The following is a 19257-nucleotide window of genomic DNA, read 5'->3' as shown; positions in this document are numbered from 1 at the left end:
GTAACTGGCCCTTTTTTATATAAAAGGGAATTGAGGGGTAAGAACTACAATAGGCTCAGTGAGTTCTAAAGGCCAACTTAGGAGACATTACACTTGTTTGAAAACAACAATATTTTATAGTTTCTCAATTTAAACATGGCAGAGGTCTAAAAAAATTAAAGGTAATTGAAAAAAAAGTCAGCTGAAGTTGCAAAATTAATGAAATAAGGCACCTAAACTATTAACTTTTTGACTTGTTCATTTAAATGTTTTGCTGCAAATAATTCCTAATGTTTGTTTGCAGGAAGAAGACGAGCTGGACTCCCACACCATGGTTAAAACTAATTCAGAGAGTGCTGGCACAATGAGGGCCACAAGCACAATGAGTGAAAGTGCCCAGACAATGATTGAACATAACAGTACCATGTTAGAATCAGACTTAGGGACTATGGTGATAAATAGCGATGATGATGATGATGATGAAGAAGAAGATGGGACTATGAAAAGTATGTTAATTATTTATTTCCTTTTTCGATTAAGAATTATTTTTCCAAATTGCACAAGGGTGTACAGCATTATGGTATCAATATTTAAACACTGTATATACTGCTTTTAACATGTAGTCCTTATAAACTGTATCTTGCTCTTTCTCTCATGCCCCACATTTGTTTGGATGAATTTCTTGAAATTAAACTGAAATGTAGTAATTATGAGATAAAGCTAATTAATAAGATCCTGATCCTCAAATTTGGATCCATGCAGAAGTATTCTCTGTGCCTGTGTATGGGCCCATTGACTTCAAAGAGACTCTGTATGGGTATTGCAGTCTGTCTGCACAGATCCAGTTGCAGGATAGGGGCATGCTTTTTTTTTTCACGTTGTATATCCAGAAAATATTGGGGCCAATTAGCATATTTTATTTAAGTATTGTCATCTTTCACTGACAGACAGATTCCAGTTGACTTCAAAGGGCTTTGGACTAGCCCCTAAAAGAGTAGAAAAACTGAAAAATTACTAGTTTTTTTTTCAGAGAGCAAAATTATAAAATATGATACAATCTTTGTAATCTGCACTTGTTAAACAGTGACTTCATGACACATTCTGATACCCTTACTCATGTTGTGTATGACCTTCACTCCACAAGAACATCTGTAGAGGGACTATTTGTTTAATAAGGTACAATTCAACATGAGTGAGAGTATCCGAAATTGTCTGTAAGTACCTGAATCTGTGAGGTGAGGTGCTGAGCACTTTTACCTTCCATTAACTTCAGACATATATTAAATGACTTCGCTAGCAGTTGAAGTTGCTCAGCACCTTGCAGGAAGAATTCCACACTTCTAAGGTTTGGATTCTATTGTGGCAGAATGCAAGGAATTATTTATAGTGTGCAAGAAGCTTGTGTTAAGTCTAAAAAGTAAAGCGAGAGTCTGGTAAACTGAAACGAATGATTAGATAACAAATGAACAATTAAAACAGCGTAGTGTGTTTTATATTAAATGTGAAGTTGGGTGTATGTTGGAAAAACTTCTGTTGTGACTTATGCAAGCTTGGTTTGAAATTCAAGGCAGGATTACATTTTATTTATTTGTGGTGTAGCTTATAGTAGACTGGAGATTTTTTTTCTCTTCAAATGTAAGATAATAAACAGTCCCATTGATGAGTGATGAGTTTCAGTAAGATGAGTAACCCCATAAAACATTTAGTACATGTTTTAATTTGTTTTGATGCTGAAACAGTATTTGCTTTATAAACTATGAGACTAATAGGGAGGCTTAGTGCAAGTAATCCTGAATTAATCAAATTTAACATGTTATGGAACAGGGTAGTAATAAGCATAAAGGTACCAGATAATTTAAAAAAAAAAAATTTGAGGGAGCGAAGGAAAATCCGGAGTAAATTCTTGTGGATAGAAATGTTACAAAGTAAGGATTTCAAGAAAAAAATGATATGTGGCCTTCCAAACCTTTTAAGACTCAAAAATCCATGCAGGCAGATGATCAGCCTGCCAAAAGGACAGGTCAACATGGTGTGCAAAGCCAAACCCCCTCTCTCCCCCCAAGATCTGTGCTGGGAATTGCAGTTATTTGGGGAATGAGAGTTTATATAAATGAGTTCCTCATCTCATATGTGCTGCAATTCCTAATCCATGCTCAAATCCTTTCTCTACTCTTTGGAGACATGCAGCCTGCAACAGTTACTGCAATCCTAGTTCTCAAGTACTCCCAGTAGCAAGCTGTGATGGCCTAAGCTTACCTTGCAGTTCGCAAGAGGGATTCTTAACTCTATTGGTAGCTTCCTCTTCTTCAACAGACTTTTTCAGACTTCTGTGTTCTTCCTGAACCTCTGATTGCTAGCTTTTAAAGGGCAAAGGGAGGAATAGAATCTCTGGGACAATATGATTCTTCTTCTTCTCCTCCTTGGGTGTCAGCTTTGTTTTGGGATCGCTAGCCAACAAGCGGTAGCTCTGGACTTTCATGGTCCACTTCCCTGACTAACTGCAATGCAGTGTTATTCCTATGTCACTTTGTCTGTGACCCTCACCCCTACCTCAACCCATCCAGAAAAAGGGAAGGTTTGGGAGACTACTCAGTGCCAATAAGGAGATTACTTAGCTACTTCCAAAGAGGAGCTTCTTACTAGGAATAGGATCAGCTATGTTGTTTGGGAAGAATGCAGATCCTCTGCAACTCTCACTCTCTTGGAAAGAAACGTGGACTGGAGGGAGCCTTAAGAATGTAAATGATGTTCAGAGGTTTCTGCAGAATGCCATAATTAATGTACAACAGACTTCACTTAAAAAAAGTGAGAAATAAAAGTCTAATGGGGCTTTATGAGGGGCTCTTCAAGGGTTTTATAGGAAAGAAATTAGACATGGAAAAAGAGAATAGGCACAACTGGAATATACAGAGTTGGCATCAAATTGTGCCCAGCCCCTGTGTGCATTTGCAAGGGAGGGAAAGGGCACAAGGAGCCCTCTTCTCAGAGTGATGTCCCTATTGTATTCCACTTTGGGTTATGCATGTGCACCATGTGCCTGGAGTCAGAGAATTTGAAAGTAGTGTTCACTGGTCCATGCGTGTGCCCTTGCTCGCCTTGTGCTTCTAATCGAGGTGATAAAAGGCAGGGCGGGTCAATCACCTCTTCAGTTCCTTCTCACCATCACATGGTTCAGGTTGAAAACTTTAGGGTCCTCAGCTATGATGTCATTCTGAAAAACAATATTAATTGTGATAAATAGTTCATAGTTTTAATAGTTCTTAAGAACTTGTATACATTTAGTCATTTTAATAGTTTTTAGTACCTTTTAGAGTTAGATTAGGCTATGGGGGATTCCCCCCACAACCCAGTACCCCATCCGGGTACTGTACTATGCCCAGAACTCCAGGCTTCAAACTCTGCACCTCCTGCCCATGATCCTTCTTGGTCAGCAACAACTATCAACACAGCCTCTATTCCCTGGGAGAAGCTCACATTGCGGCTCAGTGCAGTAGTTGCCAGCCCTTCCTCAGCCGTACCCAAAAAAGCGCTTTGCTTTTGTAAGTATCTCCTGGAGATGGCCATGAGACCCCAAACAGACCAGGCCGGGGAACCCTACCTGTACATCAGCCTGAATCAGCAAGGAGTGAGCCTCCTGCTGCAAAGTCTGACTTTGGTGCCAGAGAATCCACAGACACCACAGCGGAACCTAGTTGGGAAGCACTCTCATAAGCACGGGATTAAGTCTTCCTCTATGTCCACTTCACTTCAAAGAAATCAGATGTGCCTGCAAGCAAATCCACCAGCTCAGTCCATGAGGATTTAGTATGTCCTAAGTCCCATAGGCTTGAGAAGAAAGCACAGATACATGGGTCTCTGCTCGTTCCAGACAGTGTTCTGTTGGTACCACCATCCCCAGTTCCTCATAAGACCTGGGTCCCTCTAGTACTGGTGAAGACCGACCACTGCCCGATACCATCATCATTGCTGGCCCGAACAGAAAAAGTCTCCCTTACACCTGGGAGGTCTAGATCCATAGCCACACCACAGGACATTTTTGCTGTCCTGAATCCAGAATCCCCTGCTCCATCAGGACTCTCTGTTTCCAGGGAGCTCACATCTCTTCTGAGAAACCTGCCTGTGGGACAGAGCTTATGGCGCCCTGCCGCCCCCCCCCCCCCCCCCCCCCCCCCCCCCCCCCCCCCCCCCCNTTCACAACTCCGGTGTCTCCAGTGGCACCGGTGGTACCACCACTGGAAACAGAGTCAGCCTTTTCCTCCTCAGGAGATTCAGAACCATCAGAGGAACTGCTCCTCCTGTACTGTCCTTACTCATTTCCCAAGAGACCCACACAGCCCTGGAATCAACTGCCACTTCACCTGACTTGGAGACACTTGTACCCCATACCTTGGGGACCCCCATGATCACCTACTGGCCATATTGGGGACCCTGGGACTAGCATCTCCCTTCAAAATCTATTCGATACACCAGGGAGTTGCCACCTGCCTCTTTTTCGAAGGAACCATTAAATTTACCCCCAGATCCAATAGAGGAGTAGTAGTACTATACTCCAGTTCTGGAGGTTCCATTGAAACCAGCCACATTACCATCATCTTCATTGCCTGATGAAGTGGTGACCTAAGTATCCCCTCTCCCCCCAGATGACTTTGGCAATTCCAGGACCACCTCTGCAGAGTCGTTGGGGAATTTCAGATGCCATGAGAGGAGATTCAGGACTCCTAACACAAGTGCTTGGACATTTTCCATGCCTCTGAAGACCTACAAGAATAGCCCTCCTGGTCAATGAGGCTGTGACTGGGTTCGACTCACCGATGTGGCACCTCCTGCCGGCTATCCTGGGAATTAGCTTAGTTCGTCAGTGCGCCCTCGCTTGGTGACGTCTCACCACGATCACGTCTGCTCCAGGAAGTTCATGGTCCCAAAGAACACAGCATCCTGTTCAAAGCCCCCTCACAGAGGCCATACTGGAGTTGGCTAGGACAGTGTGACACCCCCCCTGCCACCTGTACTCCTACCCCTAAAGGCGTGGAGAGGCATTATTATGTGCTGGCTAAGGATTCAGAATTCCTGTTCTCTTACCCAGCTCCCAACTTGTTGGTGGTTCCGGCCACTTCAGAAAGGTCCAGGCAACGATATCTCCGATCTATTCCCACAGACAAAGAGTGTAAATGCTTAGATCTACTGGTCCTCCAGACTTCAGTTCAGGCTAGCTAATTATCAAGCAGTTGGCTAAATATGATTTCCTGAAGTATTCCAAGTTTGGCAAATTCACCAACAGCCTCCCACAACTGGACTTTATTCATTTCCAACCCTGATAGAGGAAGGGAAGTCAGTAGCTAGAACCACCCTCTAACCTACATAAGAACATAAGAATGACCATACGGAGTCAGACCAATGGTTCATCTAGCCCAGTGTCCTGTCTTCCAACAGTGGCCAATGCCAGGTGCTTCAGAGGGAAAGAACAGAACAGACAATCATCAAGTCATCCACTACCAGCTTCTGGTGAACAGAGGCTAGGGACACTCAGAGCATGGTGTTGCATCCCTGCCCGTCCTGGCTAATAGCCATCCTCTATGAACTTATCTAGTTCTTTTTTGATCTCTGTTATAGTTTTGTCCTTCACAACATCCCTTGGCAAAGAGTTCCACAGGCTGACTGTGTGTTGTGTGAAGAAGTACTTCCTTTTGTTTGTTTTAAACCTGCTGTCTATTAATTTTATTGTGTGACCCCTAGTTCTTGTATTATGTGAAGAAGTAAATAACATTTCCTTATTCACTTTCTCCACATCAGTCAAGTTTTTATAGACCTCCAAGATCTCTTTCTTGAGTGATAACAGCTAATTTAGACCCCATAATTTTGTATGTATAGTTGGGATTATATTTTCCAATGTGCATTACTTTGCATTTATCAACATAGAATTTCATCTGCCATTTTGTTGCCCAGGCTCCTAGTTTTGTAAGATCCCTTTGTAACTCTTCTCAATCGGTTTTGGACTTCACTATCTTGAGTAATTTTGTATCATTTGCAAATTTTGCCACCTCACTGTTTTTCCATATCATTTATGAATATGTTGAACAGTAGTGGTCCTAGTACAGACCCCTGGGGGACACCACTATTTACATCTCTCCATTCTGAAAACTGACCATTTATTCCTACCCTTTGTTTCCTATCTTTTAACCAGTTACTAATCCAAGAGAGGACCTTTCCTCTGATTCCATGACTGCTTACTTTGCTTAAAAGCCTTTGGTGAGGGATCTTGTCAAAGGCTTTCTGAAAGTCCAAGTACTTTATATCCACTGGATCACTTGGTCCACATGTTTGTCGACCCTGTTAAAGAATTCAAATAGATAGGTTAGGAATGACTTCTCTTTACAAAAACCATGTTGATTCTTCCCCAACAAATCATGTTCATCTATATGTCTGATAATTCTGTTCTTTACTATAGTTAAACCAATTTGCCTGGTACTGAAGTTAGGCTTACTGGCCTGTAATTGCTGGGATCGCCTCTGAAACCTTTTTTAAAAATTGGTGTCATATTAGCTATCCTCCATCATCTGGTATAGAGGCTGATTTAAGCGACAGGTTACATACCACAGTTGGTAGTTCTGTAATTTCATTTTTGAGTTCATTCAGAACTCTTCGGTGAATACTATCTGGTCCTGGTGACTAGTTACTGTTTAATTTATCAATTTGTTCCAAAATTTCCTCTTATGACACTGGAATATGGGACAGTCCCTCAGAGTTGTCACCTAAAAAGAATGGCTCAGGTGTGGGAATCTCCCTCAGATTCTCTGCAGTGAAGACTGATTCAAAGAATTCATTTTGTTTCTCTGCAATGGCATTTTCTTTCTTGAATGCTTCTTTAGCACCTCGATTATCCAGTGGTCCCACTGGTTGTTTAGCAGGCTTCCTGCTTTTAATGTACTTGAAAAAAAATTGCTATTAGTTTTTGAGTCTTTGGCTAGTTGCTCTTCAAATTCTTTTTTGGCCTGCCTAATTATACTTTTACAGTAGACTTGCCAAAGTTTATGCTCCTTTCTATTTTCCTCAATAGGAATTAACTTTGTATTTTTAAAGGATGCCTTTTTGCCTCTGACCGCTTCTTTTGCTGTGTTGTTAGCCCTGGTGGCACTTCTTTGGTCCTCTTACTATGTTTTTAATTTGGGATATACATTTAACACTATTATGGTGTTTTTTAAAAGTTTCCATGCAGCTGCAATCGATGTGGCCAATATTTCCTCTAGAGCTGCCACAACTGCCATTGTGATGTGAAGGGAGTCCTGGCTCCGTTCCTCAGGGAGGACCAGAATACCTTCGATGAATCTTACCTCTTCAGTCAGAAAATAGATGAGTCCCTACACACCCTTTTGATCGCTGCGTATATACACACCTGCCCCTAAGAGGAAGTTCCATCACCAATCCACTTCATCGAGATATAGGACATGACACTTCTACCATCAGAGACCCAACAAATCACTTCTTAAAAAGCAGAGGTCTCAAAAGTCCCACTTCCATCTATTCTCTGCACCAGCCTCAATATCCCAATCTCAGCCCCCGACCCAATGGTATTTTTGACACAAGCTCGAGAGCCATGAATCACTAAGCCCAACACCTCCTGACCCAATACTCCATTCAGGGGTTGTCTAGCACTCTTTTTTTTGACACCTGCAGTGTGATAACAATAGACAAGTGGGTGTTGAATGTCATCCACTCTCACTATACAATCAAGTTTGCAACACTATCTCCTTCAAAAAAAAAACCCTCCCCATCTCCCTGCAGGGACCACTCTCACAACAGTATTCTTGCTCAAGAGGTGAACTTTTTACTGCAGTGAGGAGCAATAGAACGTGTTTCTCCACATTATCAGGGGACAAGCTTTTATTCAATCTACTCCCTCATTCCCTAGAAGAAGGGCTGGTGGACACTAATCCTTGACCTCCATCACCTCTTCTGCCTTATTTGCAAGCTCAAATTTTGCATGGTCATGTTGGCAGCGATAATTCCATCTTTAGTAAAGGGCACGTAGTTTGCGGCTCTCAATATGAAGGATGCTTACTTTCACTTGACATTCATCCTGCCCATAGACAATTTCACAGGTTTATGATGGCCTTAGACCATTTCCAATACAGAGTGCTACCCTTTGTGTTAGCTACCGCCTCCAGCTCACATCACAAGCAACCTTCAGGTAATGGTTAAGACATGTGTGTTGTTACTTGGCCACATGACTCCACCTTTGCTGCCTTCAAGCCTGGCTACAGTTGGTTTACTCCCCAAGCCATCATTCCATGAACCACATGCTGATGGTTCCTGCCAAGGTATTGTCCTCCCTGCTGTGGTGGACAAATCTCATCATGTATGCATGGGGGAGTCCCTTTCCCCCGTCCTCATCGGACAAGACCATCATTCCGGACATGCCCTTACTAGATTGGGGCACCATAAGGAATGTGGACATCTCAAGAGTCCAGAATGCACATCAGTGACCTTAAATTACAGGCAGTAAGGAAGGCGAGTCCTTTCTTCCATTCATCTGCTCTCACCACATCCTGATAATGTCAGACAACACTACGATGGCCTTCTACATCAATAAGCAAGGGGGAGCAAGATCAGCCTTCCTTTGTGCAGAAGCAGTCCACCTCTGGAACTGGTGTATCAGAAAGCAGATCACCCTATCAGCAGCCTACCTTCCGGGGACACAGAATGTTCTCACAGACACTTTGCAATCGACCACAAGTGGGAACTTCATGATACAGTGCTACATGACATTTTCAGATGACTAGGAACCCCAACCAGAGATCTATTCACTTCCCTGGCCAACAACAAGTGTGCCAAGTATAGTTTCAGAGGAGCCCTAGGTTACCGCCTTCCCTCCACTGAAGCTTCTGCCACGAGTGTTACACAAGATCCAGCAGGACAAGGCAACAGTCACCTGGATCTTCCCTTTCTGGCCCAGACAGTTCTGGTCCCCCATCTGCCTGTGCATGTTGTCTCGCCCACCAATTACCCTCCCAATATTTCCCAATTTACTGACCGAATGCAATGGCTGGATCAAACACCCCAATCTATGACCACTGCACCTTAGGGTATGGTATTTGGATGGGCATCATCCCTAGAAAGTGGCTGCTCCTCAGCCATGTGAGACATCCTCTCCAACAGCAGAGAAGACTCGACTAGGAGATAGGTTTCAGAGGGGTAGCCGTGTTAGTCTGTATCAGCAAAAACAACGAGGAGTCCTTGTGGCACCTTAGAGACTAACACATTTATTTGGGCATAAGCTTTCGTGGGCTATGACCCACTTCATCAGATGCATGGAGTGAAAAATACAGTAGGTAGGTATAAATATACAGCATATAAAAAGATGGAAGTTGCCTTACCAATTGGGGGGGTCAGTGCTAATGAGGCCAATTCAATCAGGATGGATGTGGCCCATTCCCAACAGTTGGCAAGAAGGTGTGAGTATCAACAGAGTGATCCAACCACTCCCAGTCTTTATTCAGGCCTAATTTGATGGTGTCAAGTTTGCAAATTAATTCCAGTTTGAGAAACTGCAGAACAATGATACCATCTTTCCAGTCTTCTGGCACTTCTTGTTCTTTCACTCATATTTCATTAGAGTTTTATTAGCTTCTAAATCAAAAGTTGTCAACCCCAGGAGCTTTCCCCTGTTTGAGGCCTTTGATGTCTGCTTTAATTTCATTGGGTGTCATTGGTTCCTCTTCTATTTCTAAATTAGGATTGGCATTTCTCTCAAATCTATGTGTGATCATCAGCCCTAGACAGTTTAATATGAAATGGAAATGTTCTTTCCATCATCTGGGTTGCTTTTTCATGCATTTTCAGTCTGTCCATGAGAGTCTCTGAGGGGCATCACCTGTAGTGGTCTGGTTCTTCCTGAGAGCTCTTTCACTGTTCTATGACATCTCACCTCTGTGCTGCTACTTCTGCCTTTGCAGCCTTCTCCTGAACCAGGCATGTCTATCTCTTCTTTATTTCTTTGCTTTTCTCTCTGTATCTTTCATCTGCCTCTAAGAGTTCTGCCTGTGTCTTACACTGTTCCTTTTTGGTCTTCAGAGCTTTCCGCTCGTCAGTCATTGCCCATGTTCTATATGTAATCCATGGATCCTTCTTCTGCTTTCTTTGGAGACTGACTCGACTACTGTCTTCTTCCAATTGAACCATCTGTCCTCCACACTTTCATCAGCCTGGTCCTGTAAAATATTGCAACAGTTACTGAGTGCAGTTTGGAATCTGATCTGTATTTCTTTGTCCTTGAACTTCTCTATGGCTGTAACACTCCTTTTGTCCATCTTCGTGATCTTTTTGAATTTAAGTTGTAATCTGGCTACTAAAACATAATGATCTGAGCCAACATCTGCTTCTGTGCTGACTCTGACATTCCTCAAAGAAGATGCCCATCTCTTAGATATACACACATGATCTCTCTGGTTGACAGTCACATTGTCTGATGATCTCCATGTGAGCTTGTGAATCCTCTTGTGCTAGAAGATATTTTCTCCTACGTTTATGTGCCACAGAGATTCATGAGGTTTTTCCATTATCAATTCAGATGCCTTCCACTGCTGTGCCTGTGACTCCTTCCCAGCCAGTAGAGTTGTTGCCCATTTGTGCACTAAAGTTGCCTATCATCAACTTGATGTCATGGCTAAACAGGTCATCAAATACTTGCTGCACCTGCTTGCAGCATGTACCCTTTCCACTGTTCCCTGCTGCATTTATTGGCACACAGACTTGGATTATTGTACACTTGATGTGTCTTGTTTCCAGCCTGGCTGTTATTGTTCTGTCGTTCACTGGCTGTCAAGCCACCAGGGTCTTCGTTGTGATGCTGTGCAGCATAATTCCTTCACCTCTTTCATGCATTCTTCTTCCTGAGTATAAAATTGTAGCATCATCAAACACCATCTTGCCACTCCCTGCCTATCTCATCACATTGGTGCCAAGAATGTTCAGATTGTATTTTTTCAGTTCTCCTGTAACCTGTACGAGCTTTCCTGTACTATACAAAGGATGTACATTCTACACGACTACATTTGTTACAGATTTGTTCATAGGATTCAATGTTTTGAGGTCTCAGCTTCCTTTCAGCTTTCACTGAGCTGCATCATACTTGGATTTTGAGCTCCAGCTGCACCTACCCTCCTAAAGTTTTGGTTTAACTGAACTGTTCCTGTTGCAGTAAGTAAGATTTTTACCTGAGTGGGTCGCAAACTCAACTGCAGAACCATCCTCTGTTATTTGGGCATGGGACTGGGACTGTTACTAACAGTGGCAGAGTTATTTGGACTGAAAAGAGAGGTTTGGGTTTTTTTAAATCCTAGAGATGCAAAACACTTATGACAAATGTTTTTTTTTAAACTTTCCTTACATTTAGTTTCCCATATTTGTTTCCCTCTGCCTTTTATCTCCCTGCTTAAGGACAAAATAAGTAACAATAATAAGTTTTTATTTATAGGTGCCCATGCTCAGAGGCCTCTGGGAGCCTTGACAAAAAATAATTAAAAACATATTTTTTCACAAACAGGGAATTGTGCCCAAATAAAGCTGAGATCGGGAACAAAACAAGGCCTGTCATCCGACTCCATCATGCAATACACAACCCAGCAATAAATAACATTATGCCCTCTTTCTTTCTACATCTATACATGTTCACAAGCAGGGAGTGATGCCTTTTGTCCATATGCACTTAAAAGGAAGGAAAAAAGATGTGAGGCAATATAGCTGACCAGACTGCCCTTGATTTTCATGTGCAAGTTTCATCTGATCTCAGTTCAGAGACCCCCTATATGCAGAACATTCTCCGTGAACATGTTTGTTGTCCCTTTGTAGCTGTCTTTAAGGCTCAGGGTCAGATCTTTCTATTTAAGTGAACTCACTTTTGATTGTTTTACTTTCTCTTTTCCATATAATTTTCTTTTTTGTTATTTTTACATTTGCCCTTTTTTGGGTTGGCAGAGAGGTGCTCTCTCTCTCTGTCCCATTTGGCCCTACTCTGTTTTTTATTATTATTGCCTTAACCTTGATACAGCATCCACATACTTGGTGTTGGTACTGTAAAAATAAAGGGAAGAGGGCAATAAACTAATGGGATGCAGGATGCAGGAGAGGTTGGGGTAGGTGTTTTTTAAGAATTAAAACTTTTAGACCCTAATCCTGGAATGTCATCTGCTATCTTCTGAGGTCCCTAGTGGATCAGATTGTAGGACCTAGTCTTTAATCAGGGATCCGCCTATCCTAGTTGAATAACAAACCCTTTGGATCATTTGGGTTCCAAGCCCTCCTAAATATCAGATTGTATTACACTGGTGTCAGTCAGTCCTGTCTCTAGTAGGAAGCTGACACTTGAAAGCCCTGTAGAAATGTTGAATTGCTGATCTGAAAACTCTTAAGAACAAATCTCTCCCAAGTTCCTTGTTCAGTGTAAGAGAAGAAACTCATTGCTATCAGATTTATTACAGTCTAAGGCCCAGATCCTACAATGAGCCCTGCATGGGCAAGCACTTGCACGGAGCCCTATTGATTTCAGTGAGGCTCCCCATTGTGGTCTTCTGCACAAAGGCAATTGCAGAATTAGAACCTAAAAAGCTAACATGGAAAAGAGGAAGAGGAGACAGGGCAAATAAATAAGGGTGAACTAAGGAAATGAGAGTCTGGGAAGGAGTGAATGTTATTTCTGATAAGAAAGAAAAGGCTTTTTACAGCAGACACTTAATTTTAGGGATTCACTGGTTTCCTTAAAGCCTGTTATTTTCCTAATTGTTGGTTATAGGAGCTGCCTAGGCTTCATTGTATCTATTGTATCTGTGTATCAATGCTACCTATAAATTAGCTCTTTAGAACCTATCAGTTTTGTTCAGGGCATTCCATTCATATTTATTACCCCCCAAAAAATAAAATTAAAAAAAAACTAGTAGCTTATATTTCAGAAAAAATTCGGTGACTACAGAAATATTACTGACAATTTCAGAAATTTCAAGGCATGTTTCCCTGCCATTTTGAAAAGTTTCCTACGTTCTTGACTATCATATATATTATTGAATTAATGTTGTAATGTTAGGGTTCCAGGCACTGATCTTTACAATAGAAACTGCACAGGAAGCCACTTTTTAACTGGGAAAGATGTTCATGCATGTTATTGTTTCCTGCATTTAAGTTGGTATTTAATAGAGAGAGCCAACATTCCAGTTAATATGGGGCTCTGCAGCATAGATGTTATCCTCTAATGTGGAACTTATACATTTTCTGAAAATCTAATCAAGTGATGTCAGTATATCCCCTTGTGTATTGTTGTAGTAATAGAAGAGAATATCAAAAAGTTAGTGAGGCATGACTTTCCTTTCCTGTAAGCTTGTTAGCTGTTCTTAATTGAGTTTTGCTTTTCCAAATGATCACTTAAATGGCTTGTAAGATTACCCAACTACCTATGTCAGACCAATCCATCTCCAGTTTCCTGATGAGTCTAGCTTATTTCTGTACATGAGAATTGGAGCTATAATGAGTTTTTGGTCTTTCATAGTTAAAGATATCTGTTAAAAATTCTCTTTATTGTTCCCATCTTTTTTCACAATTTTGGATGTTTCAGCATGGATGTTGTACAGCTCTGGGAATAGTATTAATTAATTACCAGTTTGTAGAAAATCAGCCAGGAAATCCATACATTATGGGCCTGATATTTAGAGGTGCTGAGCTCCTGCACAGCCATTGACTTCTCATTGATTTGGAATGGTTTAACGACATTTACTGAACTTGTATTGAACATCGTTTGTTCTGGTCCAAAGGTTTTGTCTGTGTTTGACATCATTTTGCTGAGTAATGTTTCTAGCATATACAGGTCCTTAAAATTAGAAGGTAATTGTTTTGTCCAGGCCCATTCGATCCTTGGTCTCTCTGCTGTGACTGCTAACGAGACTGCTCGTTAATGCTTTTTGTGGTAGTGTTTTTTATAAATGGGAAGTGCTTTTAAGTTACATGTCAAAGAACCTCTCTGGGAAAAATCATGTTGGCAGCTCTGATTCATGAGCTATTGCAGAGTATGTACTTAACATGGATTCTCTCTTTACTGTGCATGAAGTGGAGGTATTGTACAACTCAACCTAGAAAGGGCTAATGGGTTTACTATGGTGATGTCATTGATTTTATTTTCCTCCACTAGGTGGAAAAGCAGATCTAAAGTTAATAGAGCCATTTTTACAGGTCTTGTTTTCAGAAAGCAAAAACTATATTTGTGTATTAAACAAAATTCTTTCATACAGAAGTCTTCAAACTTGAGTTCATGGCCCTTTCAAGAGGTTTGTGAATATTTTTTCAGGTGGTCCACAGAGTATATGGATTTTCTTTTAACTATCAGAAAAATTTACATTTTGTCTATATGTTCTATATAGATTACACAAAAACAAAAACCATCCACCATCTGCACCTAAAAAACTACATGCTTAAATTGCAAAGTCAAGCACTCAGAAGTTAGGAAATGCCAGATATATGGTTGCCTGTGCTTTGTAATTCTGCCATTTTGTGGTCACCCTAGTGAAGACATAATCATAAAGATTGTAAGAATCTTTTGTAATGGAAATGTTAGGCAACATAAATGGAGGAGTCACAACCTGCTCCCCGTAAAATAATAATCTCATTTGAAACTGGGGATGTCTGCGTTTTCCTTCAGAAATAATACATTTGTCTTCACTTTGAGGTAAGTGTGAGGACCATTGATTCTTCTTCGAGTAGATGCAGCCATGTATTCCACTATGGTGTGTGTGCACTGATTGTACCGGAGTCAGAGAATTTGCCTAGCAGTACTCATAGGGGGCAGCACTTGCACCTTGTGACCATAGCCCCTGTACTGGCTAAATGAGGTGGCGCCGCTCTGACCCCCCTCAGTTCCTTCTTACTGCCCATGGCAGGAGTTGGAGCTCTGTGTGATTTCTAACCTCACAATCTCTCCAGTTGTTAGTGACTTTTCTAGTTGTATATGGTTAATTAGTATCCTTAGTATACTGTTAGTTAGATTTACTGTTAATTAGCATTTGTTTGCTTATTCTCTAACATTGTCCATTGTGTTGAGGGGTGGGATCCACAACGATCCCCTACAACAGTGCTTGCTGTGCATAAGCCAAACCCACATCAAGGAACAATGTTCAGTTTGCAAATTGCTCCCCAAATTGTTCACCAAATGGACACAGGCTGTTCATCTAAAGAAGCACCTGCTTGAATAGGCCACGCAGGTGAGCTGCTTTGGCACCGAGGCCTTTGGAGGTCGCCCCTCAGGTTCTGAGAACCCTGTTGCTTCAGGTCTTGGAGCTGGTGCCTCACCTAAGAGACAGAGGAGTCGTTCCCTATTGAGTGTGCTGAGGAAGAGGTCACACAAGACTGATTGTGGCTGCTTTAGGTAGGGTGAGGGCCCATCTGCCTCCTCCAGGTATGAATGCCACCATGCGGGATGGAGCACAGCTGCTCCCCAGTACTGCACAGGGAGGTCAGAGATCCTGTGCCGTCAACTCCGGTTCTGGCCCCGGGGCATCCGTTGAGTCCAGCACCAGCTATTTCCGTGCCGGCGACATACCAGATGGCAACAGACCTGCTCTGCCTTTCTGACCTGATCTCTCCCTTGGTCCAGGACTGCATTGTTTATAGCCCCTTTGGCTGGGCAGACCACTGATCCTGTGGTTCTATTGGCACTGAACCCCAGTGTTTCCCTTCCACAATCAGTGGAAGTGGTGCCTGTGCTGGGCTCAGCACAAGTCATCTCCTTGGCACTGAGAACTTCCAGGACTGCTGATGTTACCATGACCATATTCACCACTCTCCACTTTGGCACCATTGGTCACCGTGGTACTGCTGCTGGCTTCGGGGTTGACACTGCTTCTGGCACCAGAAATAACGGAGGCATACTCAGTGCCAGCAGTATAATTTCCACTGTTAAGTGCCGGTTTGGGCCATGAATGAGTCAGAGCAGTTGCTCACACCTTTAGAGCTGGCTCCACCTTTGTCCCTGGAAGCCTGGGACTCCTTGGTGTCCAGGCCGGGTTCTTCTTCCTCCCATTCTCCATTACCTGACCTTGGGGGTGTATATGCTGGCAGTGCAGAGGCACGACTTTGGTGGTCAACAGCAGCAGCAGAAGTATTGTTCACAGTGCACATCTGGGTAGCCTTTCCCTCCCCAATAAAGGAGGAAACATTCGGGACCATAGTTTGGCCAGTCAATATGCTTTCCCTGCTGTCCCCCAAGTGCCCATTTTGACTCCTTGGTCCAGAGCAGTGTTCCAGTTGTCACTCCCTTCTCCCCGTCTCCTCCATTTGGGGACAGGCTGGCTCATTTTTACAATGCTTGGGGCTTGACCACCACTGACAGTTGGGTTTTAAGCACCATCAGATCAGGCTATGCCATCCAGTTCCTGTCCATGCCCCTCCCCCCTTCCACCCTGTTCCTTTTCAGGGACTCCTCTCATGAGATACTGTTCCTCGAGCAGGTCCAGTCTTTACTGGCTTTGGGAGTGTTGGAGAAGATTCCGCTGGAATACCGGGGCTAGGGCTTCTATTTTCCCAGTACCTTCTGGTGCCCAAATCCAAGGTAAGTGTAAGACCCATTCTCGACCTTTGTGGTTTCAACAAATATATCAGATACATATGGTTTCAAATAGTCACTCTATTGACTATCCTCCTCGCATTGTCTCAGAATGACTGGTTTGCTGCTCTGGACCTTCAGGACATCTACTTTCATGTGGCAATTTTGCCATGCCACAGAAAATTCCTTTGGTTTGTTATAGCGGAGTGCCACTTTCAGTATATGGTGCTTCCTTTTGGCCTCTGAGCTGCCCCTTAGGTTTTTACCAAATGCATGGTTATGGTGCCTGTGTACCTCAGGAAGAAAGGAATCTACTTCTTTCCATATGTGGATGGCTGGTTACTGAGGGGCAGGTCCAGAGAGAAAGTCCTTTCCAACAATGACATTACACTGCACTTGCTCAGTGGTTCACAAACTTACCAACAATACCACTGCAATGTATTATGTTAACAAGCAAGGGGGAGCACACTCCTGGGTATTCTGCCAAGAGGCAATCAGGTTGCAGCAGTTCTGCATTGATCCAGAATCATCTCGTAGACCATTTCAGCAGGAATTTTTCCCTGAACAAGTGGTTTCTGAAGACAAGTGTCTTCCAAGTCATCTTTGCAGCATGGGGCATTCCGATGATCAGTCTGTTTGCCATGAGGGACAACAGGAAATGTCATCTGTTCTGCTCCGAAAGGGGCCTCAGTCCCACACTTTTCATCTCAACCGATAGTTGGCTGTCCTGTACGCTTTTCCTCCAATCCCAGTCATACCACAGGTCATCTTCAAGTTGGAGATGGTTTGGGCCAAGCTCATTCTAATTGCCCTCGTATGGCCAAGGCAGTGCTGGTTCTCTGACCTTCTTGCGCTATCAATTCAGCACCTCAAACCTGTTCTTCTCCATACTCATACAGAATCAGCTGCACCTTGCATCCCGGTCTCAGCTCCCTGCATCTCATGGTGTGGCTGCTTCATGCCTAAATGAGGAAGAGCAGTGTTTTGATGGCAGTTTAACAGGTTCACAGTAGAAAGCCCTCTACCAGAATGGCCTATTCAGCAAACTGGAAGCAGTTTTCGGTGTGGTCATTGGCCATGGAATTCAACTGACCCTGGCTTCTATCCAGGACATCTTGGAATATTTGCTGCACCTTCAGTTGCTGGGACTTACGCTTAGCTCATTGAGAGTGCATCTGGCAGCAATATTAGCATTTTATCCCCCCCATTCAGAGAAGATTAGTCTTCTCCATTGTCATGGTAGCAAGATTCTTAAAAGGGCTTCGTCCCCATCCTCCCATCCAAGAGCTGGTTCCTCTGGGAACTTAAGATGGTCCTAGCAGCTTTAATGGGTCCTCCGTTTGAGTCCCTCGCATCTTGTCCCTTTCCACTTTTGTGTCAGATAACTTCATTCCTGGTAGCGATAACATCTGCAAGGAGAGTCTGTTAGTTGCAGGCTCTGATGGCAGAGCTTCCTTATACACAATTCTCTGAGGACAAAATGACTTTATGACCATACCCCACATTTTTGTCTGTAGTGATTTCTCATTTCATTTGCACCCGTGTTCTTTCCTAAGCTACGTTTATCTCTGGAAGAGCAGCGTCTCTGTACATTAGATGTCAGGTGATGTCTAGCCTTCTATCTAGGCAGGACTAAACCATTTCATGCTTTTCCTCACCTGTTTTTGTCATTTGGAGATCATATGAAGGGGTAAGCGGACTCTTCGCAGACTGTCTCTAAAGACATAACATCTGGTATCAAGATTGCATATGAAATAGCTTCAGCTATGCCTACTCAGCAGGTGTGAGCTCATTTTACAAGAACTGTCTCAATATTAGACATTTGCAGGGCTGCTACATGGTTGTCCATACATACATTTATGAACCGTTATGCTGTTATTGCATCTTCCACGGTGGATGTCAGTTTTGGTAAGGTGGTCCTGCAATCTTTGTTTAGGTAGACTCTGAGCCCCACCTTCTGGGTGTATATTGCTTGTTTGTCACATACATGGAATACATAGCTGCATCTACTTGAAAAAGAAGAAGAAACGGTTATGTATTGTAACTATGGTTCTTTGAGATTTGATGCAGACATGTACTCCAAGACCCACTATCTGTCCCCTCTGCATCGGGTGTCTCTCTGGGTGTTTGATGCGAAGGAGTTGATGGGGGGGTTGGGGCAGCACTGCCTCATATAGCCCCAGGAGGGGCAATGGACACGAGGTGCAAGCGCCGCCACTCTGTGAATACTGCTAGGCAAATTCTCTGGCTCTGGTGTGCAGAGTGCATGCACACATAAGTGGAATACACATCTGTATCACATCTCAAAGAATCAATTACAGTTAGTAACTGTTTCAGTTAATTACAGTACATTTTTGTTCACATTGGACATTAAATTCTTTCATAGATGTTAAGGCCCTGATCCTGCAAAGAGACCCTAGAGATCCTTGGTTGTGAATCTGTTTGCAAGATCAGTGTAGTGTTTAATATATTTCTAAAGATAGGACTGCTACTGTTTTCCTTGGGAGACTGTTCAGTGTGTAAGGGGCCTCACTGTTTTCTGATATTCAGCCTTTTTGATGCTCACTTGGACCATCCTAAACAATTCCTCGCTCTCCGGCGTTTACACCCTTTCAGTGCATTGGGATACTAAACATATATTCTGTATCTCAAATGTTATATAGTGTTGTATTGAAAATCATTTTAATGACTGTGTACATGTTTTG

At 42.9% G+C, this 19257-nt stretch overlaps 1 protein-coding gene across 3 annotated transcripts in view; it reads left to right on the top strand.

Moving 5' to 3' along the window:
• Nucleotides 1–19257, top strand: part of STK3 (serine/threonine kinase 3) — a 280022-nt gene that overhangs the window by 155554 nt on the left and 105211 nt on the right. For all 3 annotated transcript variants that reach the window (XM_034763361.1, XM_034763360.1, XM_034763362.1), the window contains exon 9: nucleotides 284–485. In XM_034763361.1, the coding sequence (XP_034619252.1) occupies nucleotides 284–485 (202 nt within the window). The remainder of the gene's footprint in view (nucleotides 1–283; nucleotides 486–19257) is intronic.

This window comes from Trachemys scripta, chromosome 2 (assembly GCF_013100865.1).
Source record: "Trachemys scripta elegans isolate TJP31775 chromosome 2, CAS_Tse_1.0, whole genome shotgun sequence".
In the NCBI taxonomy this organism is placed as follows: Eukaryota; Metazoa; Chordata; order Testudines; family Emydidae; genus Trachemys; species Trachemys scripta.
This window is presented reverse-complemented; position numbering and strand designations above follow the sequence as displayed.